The 13,945-nt window shown below is 41.4% G+C and overlaps 1 protein-coding gene across 1 annotated transcript; it reads right to left on the reverse strand.

Annotated features, from left to right (window-relative positions):
- Positions 1 to 150: 150 nt before the first annotated feature.
- Positions 151 to 3,954, reverse strand: edn2 (endothelin 2). The gene is made up of 5 exons (XM_084379292.1): positions 3,802 to 3,954; positions 2,582 to 2,735; positions 2,313 to 2,426; positions 1,596 to 1,679; positions 151 to 1,480 (listed from the first exon to the last, which is right to left on the reverse strand). Exons 1-5 carry the CDS (start codon positions 3,866 to 3,868, stop codon positions 1,381 to 1,383), a joined length of 519 nt encoding a protein of 172 aa, XP_084235418.1. The 5' UTR covers positions 3,869 to 3,954; the 3' UTR covers positions 151 to 1,380.
- Between the last annotated feature and the right edge of the window lie 9,991 nt (positions 3,955 to 13,945).

A 13,945-nucleotide genomic window follows, 5' to 3' on the forward strand; every position in this document is an offset into this window, starting at 1 on the left:
TAGTGTAAACTGTCCTATCAGTAGTTCAGATAATTGGAAGTGTTTGCTGGACTGTGCAAGGATCCAGTGAATGACACAGCAACCGTATGCAATACTGTAGGTCAAATAATGAAATCACCATACAGAATATTTTCTTACATTTTTATTTTCTCATACACAGTTCAGTGTAAAAACAAATATAAATACAAATCTGAATAAGTTAGAGAATAAATAAATTGGTCTTTTTTACAATAATTGCTCTCATTCAGCATTGGACAGTAAACTAAGCTGGGAAACTACCCATCATATACAGCATTGAGATATCTGAGTTACAGTGAAGGTTTATGTTTCCATGTGTCCGAGTGCAGGCCGCTGATGATGAATAGTTTCTGAAGTGCATAACACAAGTAGAGAGTCATGATTTCCCAGCGGCTAATAACAGAGGAATTAAGTGAACATTTGTCAGGGGACAAAAACAATAGTTGCATTTTTCTGGCAAGCTGCACGCCATTGAAACCTTCTGGCTTATCTTCAATCAAAACATTAAACAGGAGCTATGCAATAAACAGTGGAGCCAACACAATAGACCCACTGTAGTTGTTATGCTAGCAGAAAGTCTACTGTATATGTGTGCATAGGGGAGCTGACAATGGATCTTGTGTAAAGCTGATTGTTTGTTAGATAAATCCCAAAGCGACGACCTTCATTTCTCAATGAGGCAGTGAGTGCCAAGAGTGAACGAGCTGCCATGTTCAAGTACTGCCTGATAATGAAAACGCTAATTGCTAATTCGCCCTAAACATTAGGCAGGACAGCGGATTCCAGCTCTGATACAGAGGAAATTCAACCACACCAAAGGTCAGAAATTACAGAAGAGTTTCAAGGACATTTGAGTAAACATTGACAAATAGTTCCTCACTAAACACAGAGCGCATGTGACTCTGCAATATGTAATGATCCCTAAGATCTTGTCATAGGGTTTTGGATTCATAACCGTCCACTCAGACGAGTCACAGGAGTGCAGTGTCCATAGAAACCAAAGAATGACGGACGGATGGACATCAGTTTCCGCGTCCTTAGCTTTAATTAATCCTTCCTTGACATGTGTAGACTGTTGTTAAGTTCATAAACGTTCAGAGAGGGTTAACCCTAACCCTCTTCAAACATCTCCACCCAACATTGCTCTTGCACAGGGCTTCTGTCTTGGTGAGCTGCCAGTCTTCCAAAGCTCTGCTTTGTTGATCAAATTGCTTGATCCACTGCCTCTTGTGTCTTGAATCTTTCCACCTTCACATCCCCAGAGTTGGTCAGACTTTACATTTCAAAACCCTGGTGCTGGCATTAAAGGCAGCTGGTGGAGGCCCATGGAAGTTGAACCACTTCTGGCCTTCGCTCAGTCCTCTACCTCCTCGTTCTGCTCCTGAACCTGTTGACTCCACCCGGGTTCTTGTTTGTTGACAGAATCTTTTTTGCGATCGCCACGTTGGACTCAACCACAGATCTGCAGGAGAAGCATAAGGAAACAGGTGAGACATGCTTCATACGTCTAAGAAATTAGCATCAAACACAGCACAATGTAGATTTATAGGTCAACCGTTAAAGTCCTCATCATTTACCTGAAAGATGCCAGCAGTTTGTTGCTGTTTGTGTTTGCAGATTCTACCAATGGGCCCGCAACATTAGTCTTTGGACTCTTTGAGCTGTGGACAGATAAAGAAAACAGCATTAAAACAAGCACATAACCCTGGCTGAGGCAATCAGACCTGCACAAACTGAGACTTTCACCTTGTATTATTAAGCTGCTTGAAGCAAAAGTTCAGGGACGACTAAGTCATTTCCTTGGAATTCCAAACTAATATATTTTTAGATGCCTTATGGGCAAGAATGCAAGGGCACGCCTCACAGAACACCACCTCGGATAACATCTAGAGATAGAGATTAATTCATACTGGTAGTTTCCTGACCGCAATAACCCGAAGACGCAACAAACATTCCTTTGAGCAGAAGAAATCTGCGATTCCAGAAATCTTTCCAAAAATAGCATCACTGCTAATAAACCTTAGCGATTTCTTTTAAGGCCACCGAGGACATGCGGGCCATCCTCTGCACGATGACGACTTCCCCTATACTGCAGTTTCATTATCACAGACTGAATCACTTCAGACTCTCTGACTCGTCCTCTGCATCAACATACTGTTCAGGCTTGTCGTACATGACTGACACTGGAAGGAGACACAGAATCTACTTTGATGCTATCTAGAGTCTACAGGGCTACGTGATGGGAAGGTCTTGTTTTGAGGTGGGTGGATGGAAGAAGGAAGGACGGCGCTCACCTTTTATGGCAGAAGCCGGAGCAGGTTTTATCGGCTGGGTTGTGGCACTCGCAGCGGTCAGCTGAACGACGACGGCGAGACAGGGGACTTCCCAGCCCGTAAGGAAGGAGTTTACTGGAAAGGAAAAGCAAAACTTGTGTTGGTGAAAGCATGTGGGAAACTGGGATCTGCTTAGAGGTCGCCCCTGAGTGCCGGCTAGGGTTAGAGGGGGTTTTTACACAATCTTCCAGACTTTCTGATTGTATGTCTGAGTTACTCTGCAGCCTCACCTTGGAGTGTTGACCCAGATAATATCCAGGTGGCAGAAGTAGATGCATTCTTTATCATCCCAGCTGTTACAGGAGCAGCGTTTGGTCCTGACGCGGTGAGGATGTGGAGCCTGAGCTGGCAGCTCTGCCTGCTCTGATAAGGGGAGTCCACAACCTAGAATAACACAAAGGATGCCGAGATTAAAAAACGCAGACTAAGCCTTTGCAGCATGACTGTGCAGTCAGTGATTATCACATGTAAATATAAAGAAAACTCTTGGAGGGCTAACACCCACTGCTGTGGTTAAATATTAGTGATTGTGATTGAATGGAGGAACATATTTATTATATTATTAGTCAAGGTAGTTAATCTGAGTCAAACAATCCTGCGAGCTGTCGAAGAAGTGTTTACTTATCAGGGGAAAATATTCTCTAGAAGACCGAACCCAGCTCTTGTATTGTGCTTTCTGATTTGTGAATGGCAGTAGGTCAGAAGCATTACATTGTTGAGTGTGAATCATACCCACAAATTAGTTGAGCAGCTGACATGTGCTAATTTGTGTGTTTTTTGCTATTTTGTAAAATTGCTAATTTTGGTAACCCTCAAACCCAAACAGCCATCCATCCCACAGGTGCTCATCCTTTCACCAAAGTAGGCACACCATAAGGTTTGGTTTGGACCGCCAGATCAGAGTTATTACAAAAAAATTAAGAATATATATAATATATATAATATGAATCACTATTTATGCTGCCATAAATCATATTTTTTTGCAAGGTAAAATGCTCTTTAAATATGTAGGGTCCCTAATTGTTAGTTTTTTTGCATAATAAAGTGAATGACACTTTGTGCAAGAACCTGGAATCCTAGTTCTATGGAAACCTGGAGACGCAAGAGGAAAAAATAAAAACTTTTTTTCACCTTTTATTAAATTATTCTGTATGTTTTAAACACAGGAGAGATAAAAATTCAGATAATTCACCATATTTATTTTCTCTTGTGCCTCTCTGGGCTTCCATATATGACCATTTTGCATCAAAATTTGGGCAACTCTGCTTACATTTTTTAAATGCTTAAATGCACTGACAGTTCATTGCAGCAAAAAGCATTATATTATGAAGGCAATTTTATAATTAAATTTTTTTTTAAACTGGATTTCACTCACAAACTTGTACAAAATCTTTTCCAGCTATTTCAATAAAACCCTAAAATCCCAAGAAACCAGATAAAAGTTACTCACCCTCCTGCAGAGCCATGCAGATGATGAACAAAGTCAGTGTCTTGCACATAAAAGAAGCCATGATCATGTCGTTTCTGATGTTCTGATGTGTAGGAGCAGCAGCAGTCAGTGTACACACTCCAAGAGGTACAGATGAGTCTTTCCCACTTGAGGCTGGAGAGCAGCAACAGGTGCTTTGGGTTCAAGTCTCTGCCTGGACGTCTACTTATACCCAGCGCGTGGGTGATAACATGATGGCCCCTCCCACCTCTGTGTACTCGCCTGTCTATGCAGAACAGTGTTGTTACACAACACACACATACTCCACCTGCCCTCCTCGCATTCCAGCAGTGACCTAAGCATGCAGCACTGTGAGCGCCCTCAGCAGGCCAAGACGGGAAGAGAGAACAATGTAATGGATCGCTTGACGCAGGGAGTTTTTCTCCCTGGAGTGCAAACTTGGCTTAAAAACAGATAGATCATCACTGGACATAACATCCTCAACTAAGAATGACTGACTGACTGAGTCCGACACCCAACTGGAAATAGTTTGTGGCGTGTCATTTTCCTGAAGGTTGCAATTTAGGCAGATCAGATGAACAAACCAAAACAAAACTCCCAGACAGTTTACAGTGAAATCTGAGTGCACTAACAGCCGTGGTTATGTGAAAATGAAAAGAAAAAGAGATGATTTAAACTGCTTTAATCAGGTGGGTGTATGAGTTTGTGTTTCAACCTGGCGATGTGTGGATATGTGAGAGAAAGACTACCTGAGACAAACTGTGAACAAGTGAGGCAGAGAGGAGAACAGGAGCTGACCTGCATTTCAATAAGCAGCATTTTGCAGGATGTTTCACATGAAATAGAAAGATGTGTGAGCGGAAAGCTCTCCAGCTACTGCAGTTTAAACATTTAGCAGTGTGAAACCTCACTACATCACCAAGCTGCTATAACCACATATAGCCCATCACGTCTCTGTGCCACTCTCCAGTGTGGCTGGACCTTAAGTCAAGGCTGAGACTGTTGAGTAAAATCCAACCACAATGACTTCTCTCTCTTGAATCTGATCTAAAAATAGTTTGAATTTACATTTTCGCTGTCAAAGTACAGCCTGTCTGGAAGTGGGCGTTTAATGGAAAGTGATGTTTTGCTGTAACAGCTAATTATTACGTGCCAAAGTCTGATCATCTGGACTTTGAATATTTATAATAATAACAATAATGATAATAACAGCAGCAGATGAAAACAACACAAATGAAGCCAGTGCCAGAACTTATTAAAAAAAATCATAAATGCCTGATGAAATTTAGAGAATATTTAAAAGATGTTAATGATGTAGCGTGTCTGGTTTCAACAGGTCCCGACAGGCCCGGTCACCTTTAGATACCTGCCTGGATTTTGGAACAACCAGCAGAGCTGCAGCAACCGATCTTACCATCCAGGCACGTTAATCTTTAAATGAAATTAGTTTCAAGACCATTCAAGCTTTAACACGGATGAGTAACATTTCAAAAGTGCTTATAGATATGCATTAGGTGCAAGCTGAAACAACATGTCAGAGATATCAGTATAAACACTGGATAAATAATTCAACGTCTCCTCCTCATTTTAAATATGAACAAACACACAAACAAATGTGTGTAAAGAAATACAATAAACTATTTCTATGTTAAATCATTCATAGGCAGATGAAAACTGTTTATAAATGAAGACATGTTGAACTTAACTGCTTGTTTCTTGAGTTCATCTTGTGCTCTCGGCTGCGTCTCATGGCCTTCATCAGCCATTGGTGTTTTCCCAGTTGTCCATTAATACATACTGTATGATAACATACAGTATGTTGATACAAATATGAAGAAGAAGAAGATGTTTTTTATAGTTACAACAGTATTATATTATATCATCAATAATTCATTCATTTCTTCTTTGTTTATTCAGCTCATGAATTGTAAATGTGAAATCACAGAGCTGGCTCTCTTGGTTCATAAAATGACTTGTTAAAACAGCACGCTGCAGTCAAGAAGATTAATAAGAACACTTTAATTAAGCAGTGAGAATGGAGTGGCAGCAGATGATTGTCACTGAGCCTGGAGGTCATGTGAGGCCGTGACGAGCCTTGTGTTTTCCTTTCTTTCTTTCTTTCTTTTTTTTTTTCCAGGCGCGTCTGGCATGCAGGATGAGGCCGGAGGCGGCACGTCGAAGAGATGAGCAGCGGCAGTAAAATCAGACAGAGGGTGTGCGTGTGCCACACAGGCTGATATGATGATGATGAAGTCAAGGAGAGCTGTCAGCACCCCCCGCAGGAAAGTGAGGTCATGGCACGATCGTCCCACACGCCGCCAAACGACATCCCAGATTTTGAACATGCTTTGACCTTTGTAAAGAGATACGCAGCCGACTGCCACATCAGCTTTCTGCGAGCCCCACACATGCCATCATGCATGTATATGGAAACACACACAGACACACTGGCTGTGAGTTTACACTGCCTATCTCTTTCCAGTGACAACAACAGACATCATGGTTTGACCACAGCCTGGCTGCCCCCTCACAGTCTAAACAGTTAGTGTGTCATGCAAACACACGGTGGTATTCTCTAGGCTGTGTGTGTGTGTACGTTACATACATAAAACATCAGTTCATTAAGATATTCTCTTTGTGAGAAAAGGAGTTTCTGGTTATTATATATGGCTGCTCAGTTACACAACTATAACGAATGAATGAATGCGTTCAACGCGCTCCACGACCATAAATGGTTGTAATCCAATCAAAGTGGCAGCCAGAACAAAAAACAAAAAACAGGAAGGAGTACCATTGTTTAGGTCATTGAAGAGCTTTGAGTGTGGAAACCCAGCAGACGCACAGAGACACCTACAGAAACCGGAAAAAACACTGCATATCTGTGAATGTGTGTGTGTGTGTGGTCATAGTTTGCAGGGGTTAATGGGTGGGGGGGAAAGGCCCAAAGGATGTCACACTGAAGAGAGACTGGCATTTGACCAACTATTTATTACAGTGAAGCTCATCTAGAGCAAATATTTGTGCAGCGGTGCAGACTGGAGGAATGGGCTCAATCTGACAGAGCCCCCTCCCCTTCATTTCCCCTTCCCCTCGTCCCTTTCCACTGCTGCTCTCTCCAGACAAGGCAGCACAGGAACACAGTGACTGTGCAGCCGCAGTGAAAAAAATGCGCCCTTATCTATTTCCCACTTCCGGCTGCTGCTGCTGAGGGCGACGGAGGAATGTGAAGCGGCACGATGACAAACAAATAGCGGAGCCATGATCGCAAAATACCTAACCCGTCCTTTGAAATTCCTCTAGGATGAGGTTCAACGTACGGGCTGTGACACAATAACACACAAACGGGTACAAGCATTTAATGAAAAAAGTTATAAAGGTGTGTTCTGAGGACATTATGCAATGGAAAATTCAGACGTCACAACACGATTCCAGTTCCATGTGTTGTTTGAATAGGTTTTTGGTTATATGCCTTAATGGAGGTGTGTGTGTGGGAGGCTATTCTGGAGAAAGATAGTTGATTGTTGAGTCTCTTTCCAAGGTCGTCAAATACTCACGCTCTGGGTCGATATTCAGCCTAAAACTCTAACCCAAAGCTGGGAATGAGACTTAACAACCAACTGTCTTTCTCCAGAATTGAGTTCCCTAGCTTTAAGATACTTTCACGTTTTGTTTTATGACATACAACATGTCAGTAAATACCCCACGTTTGAATTACACAGCCTCTACGTGTCTCAAAAAAGGTGGCTAAATCAGACTACAGAGGTTTTCAGGGACATTAAAGGTCCTTTATGTAAGAAAAGATGATTTTTGAGTCTGACTCCCAACTCATCATAGCTGACGCCTTGGGATTATAGGACAGGTCGGCCGCCTGCTAGCCAGGTTTTCCTATTTATTTTCCATTCTCCCAGCAGGTGTGACTGCAGCGTAAGGAGGGTAGCGTTTAGCAAACGGTCGATTAAACTTCAACACTTTCTACATGACATCAGCAGGACTCTCCCGCTCATCTGGGCTCTGTCTAATCATTACCACCGTCAGGAATGTGACTGCACATCAGAGAGCGAAGCCGACACGTCATCCTTCATCCTTATGAGGAGAAAAAATGTGTAGAAAACAGGAAGCAAAACCTGGGAACAGCTGATGGAGTTTAAGGTAAGGGAGCAGCATGGAGAGTGACTCACACACACACAGACACTCCCCTGATATGAGTAGATAGAGGAAGCGGATAGAGGCTTTGATAGCAGCATCACTGCCAGCATGTCACTTACACAAACTGAAACTACAGTGAAGGGTTGACTGACATTAGTGAGGAGGGCATCTGCCACCTCTGTCTGCAGTGACCAGTCAGCTTCTGATGCAAACCAGTTAACCCAGTGGAAACAAGAACATCGCTGCTGGAAGCTCTGAGTCATGAGTCATATCTATTCATCAGTATGATGACTAAGTAATATGTAATGTTAATGGTCATTTTTCATGTGAATCTAACACTAAAAATAAAATTAGCTGAAATTACAGCATGAGGCAGCCGAGGTCATCTTTTGTCCTCAGGAGTCAGTTGTGTCCCATGTCCCTCACAGCAAACGGGTTATGATGCTCCATATATGACCCTGTGATCTTCATATATATGCCATATTATTCAGCCTTGTGATGACAGCTGAGCAAGTGCCATTCACTGATTGAAGACATACGGTCAAAAGCTCAGGAAAAAAGTAAACCTGGAGTTTAGAATATTTTATTACACATAATGTGCCGCATGTTACTTATGTCTTATTTTCCTCACATTGCTCAGATAACAACAATCTACTGTGTCTAAAGTGTCATATACTTAGCAAAACACATTATGAGGTGACTGATGTGTCATTTAAAAGATAAAAATGTCATTTAAACGCAAGATTTTGACCCCCTGATGTTGGACGTGTTTGAACTCGAAGTGTTCAGTGTGGCTCCACACAGCCTTAAACTGGGTGTCAAAAAGAAGACATTAAGAGAAAAGCTTAACAGTGAGGTCATCACCCACAACAAACTTATCTGTATGCTCAGGAATGTTTAAAGTCGTTGAAAATTAAAAGTGGCTTTCTAGAAATGTCATTATTTGTTTTTATCAGCAGGACATTTTGAGTCGGTAGTCCTGTGTTTTTGTGCACTTACAAGAGGAAACGTCTGAGGAAAAAAAGCCTTAAAATGTCATATATCTAGTCTCTCCAGGTATTTTCATATTTCATATATTTCCCTGATGTTTCATTGGTTTACTACAGCCAGTAGTAACGTATATTCATCATAATAAAGGATACATGTGTGATCCAAAACAGCGTTAAACTGTTTCAAACTGAAGAGATTGCAGAAAAACAAAACATTATAATTATACATTATACTATTTAAATGAAACAGGACAAAGCTCTCTCAGAGGGAGACATCCATCTGTATTTAGCCCAACAGTAAGAACTGTGATATTCCCATGAACTTTAGCTGAGTCACGCTGTGGAAGTAGGCATGGCCTCGCAAGACTGGCGGACTCACATCATGTTCAAATGGCAACTGGGGACTAAATATTATCATAGCAACTAAACTGGAATCGAAAACATTTCAGGAGAAAAAGGGAGAGCAATAGAAAATGACTCATTTGTGATCAAAGTAGAAACTTGAAGACCTTAGTTTCACAGAAACGCTGTCTCAAGACCGGAGAGGAAGTGTAGGACAATCCAAAGCAGTTCTGTTGCGTTTATCCTCTTTCCTGTGCTCTTTTGTCATCTTTCGAGCATATCACTTAACTAAATATTTCACTATCAAGTTGATAATACCAACGTCATCAGACATTATAGTAAGAGACAGACCACTTGAGGCATTTTGAATAGAGAAAAGTCCGTAACGCCAGAGGTGGCAGATGTGTGATTCATATCTCGCCCTTTTCCTCCCAAAAGCCAACCATGTGCTTTACAGCAGCTGAACCGGGAAAGATATCAGCCAGTCGCAATGTCGCACCGATGCAAGCGAGATTCACAACAGTGTCAAGTGATTTGTTGCAGCTGTAGACAGACTGTCAACAGAAGAGGAGGATATCACGCTGATACACAGGATTACCATTAAACCCCATTTTGTGAGCTTGGATTTGGTGTTGCTAACCCACAGGCAGGCGCAGTAGAAGTACAACCTGTGGGAAAAGCATTTAAGTCTTACTTTGGGGCAACGTCAACAAACTTTAAAGCAGCATCAGATTAGACCTGTGATTCTGCAGTGTTTATGTCCAGGTGACCACTCAAAGTGAAGTTCTGGCTCTCGACCCATTCATTTAGGCAGGAGCCGGGTCTTGATAGCCTAAACTGCCCAGGTTTTGCTGTCATATGGAACAGGGGTGTGTCCAGTAGGGGGAGGTGTGGTGGCTCTGGCACCAACTGACGAGTATTTTTGAATATACGTACATATATATTTTTTAATGAGCCTTCTTCTGGAGATTTTAAATGTATTTTTGAGGGCATAGAGGATAAAGTATGGATGCATTATACTTTTAGTTTATATTACATATATATTAGTCTAATAGGACTACTTCAATTTTAAATGCTATTGTAAATCGCTTTACATCAGGGGTCTCAAACTCAGAATTTATTGTGGCCCCTCCTGGTTTTGTCATCTTGTAGGAGGGCCTGCAGTTGTTGAAGTGCTACAAGAAAGCACATTATTTTTGAAAATGGAGTTTTTATTTCCTTTATTAACATAATAATACAAAAATACAAACAGCAGTTTGTATATATCTTTATATGATTAGTTTAAACAGTTAGTGTAAATCTCTTTTTCCTTCTCTTAAATAACTTTTTGAAACTTTGCACCAAACTAACAAATGAATTACATTTGTACTTAATTTCTTGCCAGACACCAGGCAGCACTCCTGCTCGTATTTTCTTAACAAATAACAAACTTGTAAACAGAATACATCTGCAAATCTTTTTCCTTATAAATAATTGACTTGAACTCAGCTGGTCGCTGTAGTCTGTGCTCCCGGTGTTACATGGTGGTCGGGCTTACACCGATTACATTATTTGCCCACCACCCATCATTTTGTCTTTTAAAAAATCAATAGTCCGACAACAGCAGGGGCCAGCAGCAGAGAGCTGGAGCTGGAGGGAGCTGACTGACTGACAAGACCAGGGCGAAGGATTCATTAAAGAAAATGAGAAGCAAGAGCGTCTGTTTGGCAACATGTTGGATTTAAACTCAGTCATGACCTGATAATGTTAATGAAGGAAAAGGAGTTGAGAGGTTGGAGTTGTGCAGCCTGTCGCCTGCAGCTCTTCACCTAACTGCTCCTTCTTGTTCATTACTCCCTCTGACTAATTTTAAATTCATCCAATTGCCTACAAATGCCAAAAATGGCCGCTGTTTTGCTCTGTAGACGCATTTTTGATGAATGACAGTGGTGCTAACTGAACACATTGCATTTCCTGTGAATAGTCTACTTCAAAATAAAAGTCAAATTGCGTTTTTGTACAATAGAATTGTGTTTCATTTCCACGGTGTTTGAATGTGTAGTTTAAAACCTGTGTGGAAATTATTAAATATAAAAATTATTTAGCTGGATTATATATTAGCAGTTTGAGACCCCTGCTTTAGATAGAGGGGTCAGCTAAATGAATGTATTGTAATGAAAAAGCCTTTAATACTTGGATACTATTCCGATGTGTGTGTGTGTGTGTGTGTGTGTGTGTGTGTGTGTGTGTGTGTGTGTGTGTGTGTGTCTGAATAAGTAAGAACCCCACTTGGGCTACCCCAGTCAAAAAGTCCCTGACATGGAAGTCAAGGATGTTTGTTGTGTTAACATTAGACTGCCGGATGAATCTGCTGATCCAGTCACTTTCTACAGAAATCCCCCCACTCACTGCCTCACTCTGCACACGGAGGATGAAATCCCCCTGACATTTTTCTCCATTGACAACTGTCATATTCTCTGGATCCCATCTTCCAGTGAACCTTATCAGATCACTCCTCTTTTGGAAATAGGTCATGCCATTCAGTTAATAATTATCTGTAATCACACTATCATGGTGTTGATAACGCACAATTTCAAAGGGGATCTCTGGCTCTTGTTATTTCTGTTGCTGTGGAGCCTTTCATCACATTTGGTCACTTCCACCACCTCCCTCAAAGGAAGAGTGATTATTGAAATGAATCACAAACACATTTCTTTCTCCACACCTCTGTTGACCTTGGTTTCTACCACTGTGGAATTTGAAAATAAAGCTACAAAAATACACAATAAAAATCCCTCCTTCTTCCTCCTTTCTGCATTATAATCCCTGCTGTGTGTGTGTGTGTGTCATCTGCTGGATGATTTATTACAGCTGAGGGTTTCAGTAAATGGGCCAGTACCTTCAGAGTGTGATGTCATCTCTTTCAGCACACAGGCAGCATGAGCCCAGATGGGTTTAAAGCGGCTTTCTCCTGCCACCCAGTGGAAACATGTGACGCCTGCAGGTCTGGGAAACAAAGACGAGCTGCCTCCGTGAGCACGTCAGCACCACCGAGAAGAGGAAACCCACTGTGATACAAAGGGCAAATGAAATAAACTAAATCAATCAAATAAACTAAACCAAAGCGGATTTTCGGGAAGAGGAGTTTTTCCATTGAGAGGGATGAAATTTCAACATCAAGCACAATCTTACCGTAACCACAGGGTGGTGCCACAGTCATCAGCATAATCAGTTGAATTATGAAGAATATAAAAACAGAGTGAAAGAAAACACTGCACAGTAAGAAAAAACAGACAAAGAGGTAATACTTTCAACACTGTTGTCAGAGCAGAGCTGATATTATTTGCTATCAAACACCAAAACACCACACAGGTGCATTTCTGAGTTAGATCAACCACATTTTGAACATGATAGTATCAAACATGCTGCAGTTTTGGTTGTAACTCACAGCACTGAAACACTGGACACAGATAGAAGATAACTCCTCTGTCCCCTTTACATACAGTAGCCAACTGACTCTGTTGACTCTGGTTTATTTGTTCCTCTATGAGCTTGTGCTGGGCTGCCGAGAAACATCCAGTCATATTCACCATAAACAGCCTGAACGGTGTCTTTCTTCAGATGCACATGAGATGGTTGATTTCTGTTTGGAAATTCATTTATGGCATGACTGGGACACTAAAATATAAAGGAAAGTAATAAAAATAACTTAACATGATACAGTAACTGAATACTAAAGCAGTGTGTGAGTATTTTATGACTTATACAGGCGCACTGTGTGGACAGTAAACACTGACCGTGTCTCCAATTAAACAGATTTCCATGCAGCATAAACGCTCCAGTGTTATGTAAGGATGTGCCCCGAAGCGCTTCTGTTCTCGTCACTTCAACGTGAATACAGTACAATGTCCAGACTGGACGAGAACATACTATAATTAGTGCTGAAGAACATATATGTATAGATGTAGATGTAAAAGAAGGAACAGAACCTACAATTAAACAACTCTGATGTATCAAACTGTATGAACCCAGTCAGGTTATTTAATTATAACTATCATTTTTGAGTAACTTCCTTTTAGATTATGCCCTGAGGCTTGATGTATTCTGGTGCTGTGATATTTTTGCCATATGATTACTGTAAGCCCCACAGCTAAGACGGTGGGTGTTTGTGCTGTGAAATGGTGAACTGAGTATGTGTAGGTGCAGTGCTGTCCAAAGTACTGAAACAAAGCGGAGGAGCTCCGTCCATACAGACAGACCAACAGACATCACTCTGGCTTCTTTTAGCCTGCTTGCTTTTTAGTGGTTGTAAATAGACCTGTGGGTATGGTAGAAATCCACAGACAGAACGGAAGTGATAGAAAAGTGAGGGGACACTGGTTATTGGGTAACAAACGTAAATAAATATTGTTTGTGATGACGGTAAGATTGTCCTCCGTGGTCATTAAAACAAGATCGCTGGTCGAATATTAGCCTTCCCTATCCTCAGCCTCACCTGCCGCCTATGACTATGGTTGAGTGAGTGAAAGAAATTGTAATTCAGTGACTGCAAAGCGCAAACTGTACATTCCTGATTGTTTTCTTTAGCATGCAGTAGAGCTTCACACCAGTTTGCATTTGGGAAACACCTCATATTGTCCTGTAAAAGAAGACCAATGTCTGACTCAAAAACCACACGCGTAACGCAG

This window comes from Pagrus pagrus, assembly GCF_965226575.1.
Source record: "Pagrus pagrus genome assembly, chromosome: 17".
Classification (NCBI taxonomy): Eukaryota; Metazoa; Chordata; class Actinopteri; order Spariformes; family Sparidae; genus Pagrus; species Pagrus pagrus.

Coding starts and splice junctions, on each gene's coding strand:
- edn2 (XM_084379292.1), bottom strand. CDS start 3,868: ATGATCATGGCTTCTTTTATGTGCAAGACACTGACTTTGTTCATCATC. Junction 2,427..2,581: donor ATCTGGGTCAACACTCCAAG/GTGAGGCTGCAG, acceptor TTTCCTTTCCAG/TAAACTCCTTCCTTACGGGC. Junction 1,481..1,595: donor AAACTGCTGGCATCTTTCAG/GTAAATGATGAG, acceptor CTTCTCCTGCAG/ATCTGTGGTTGAGTCCAACG.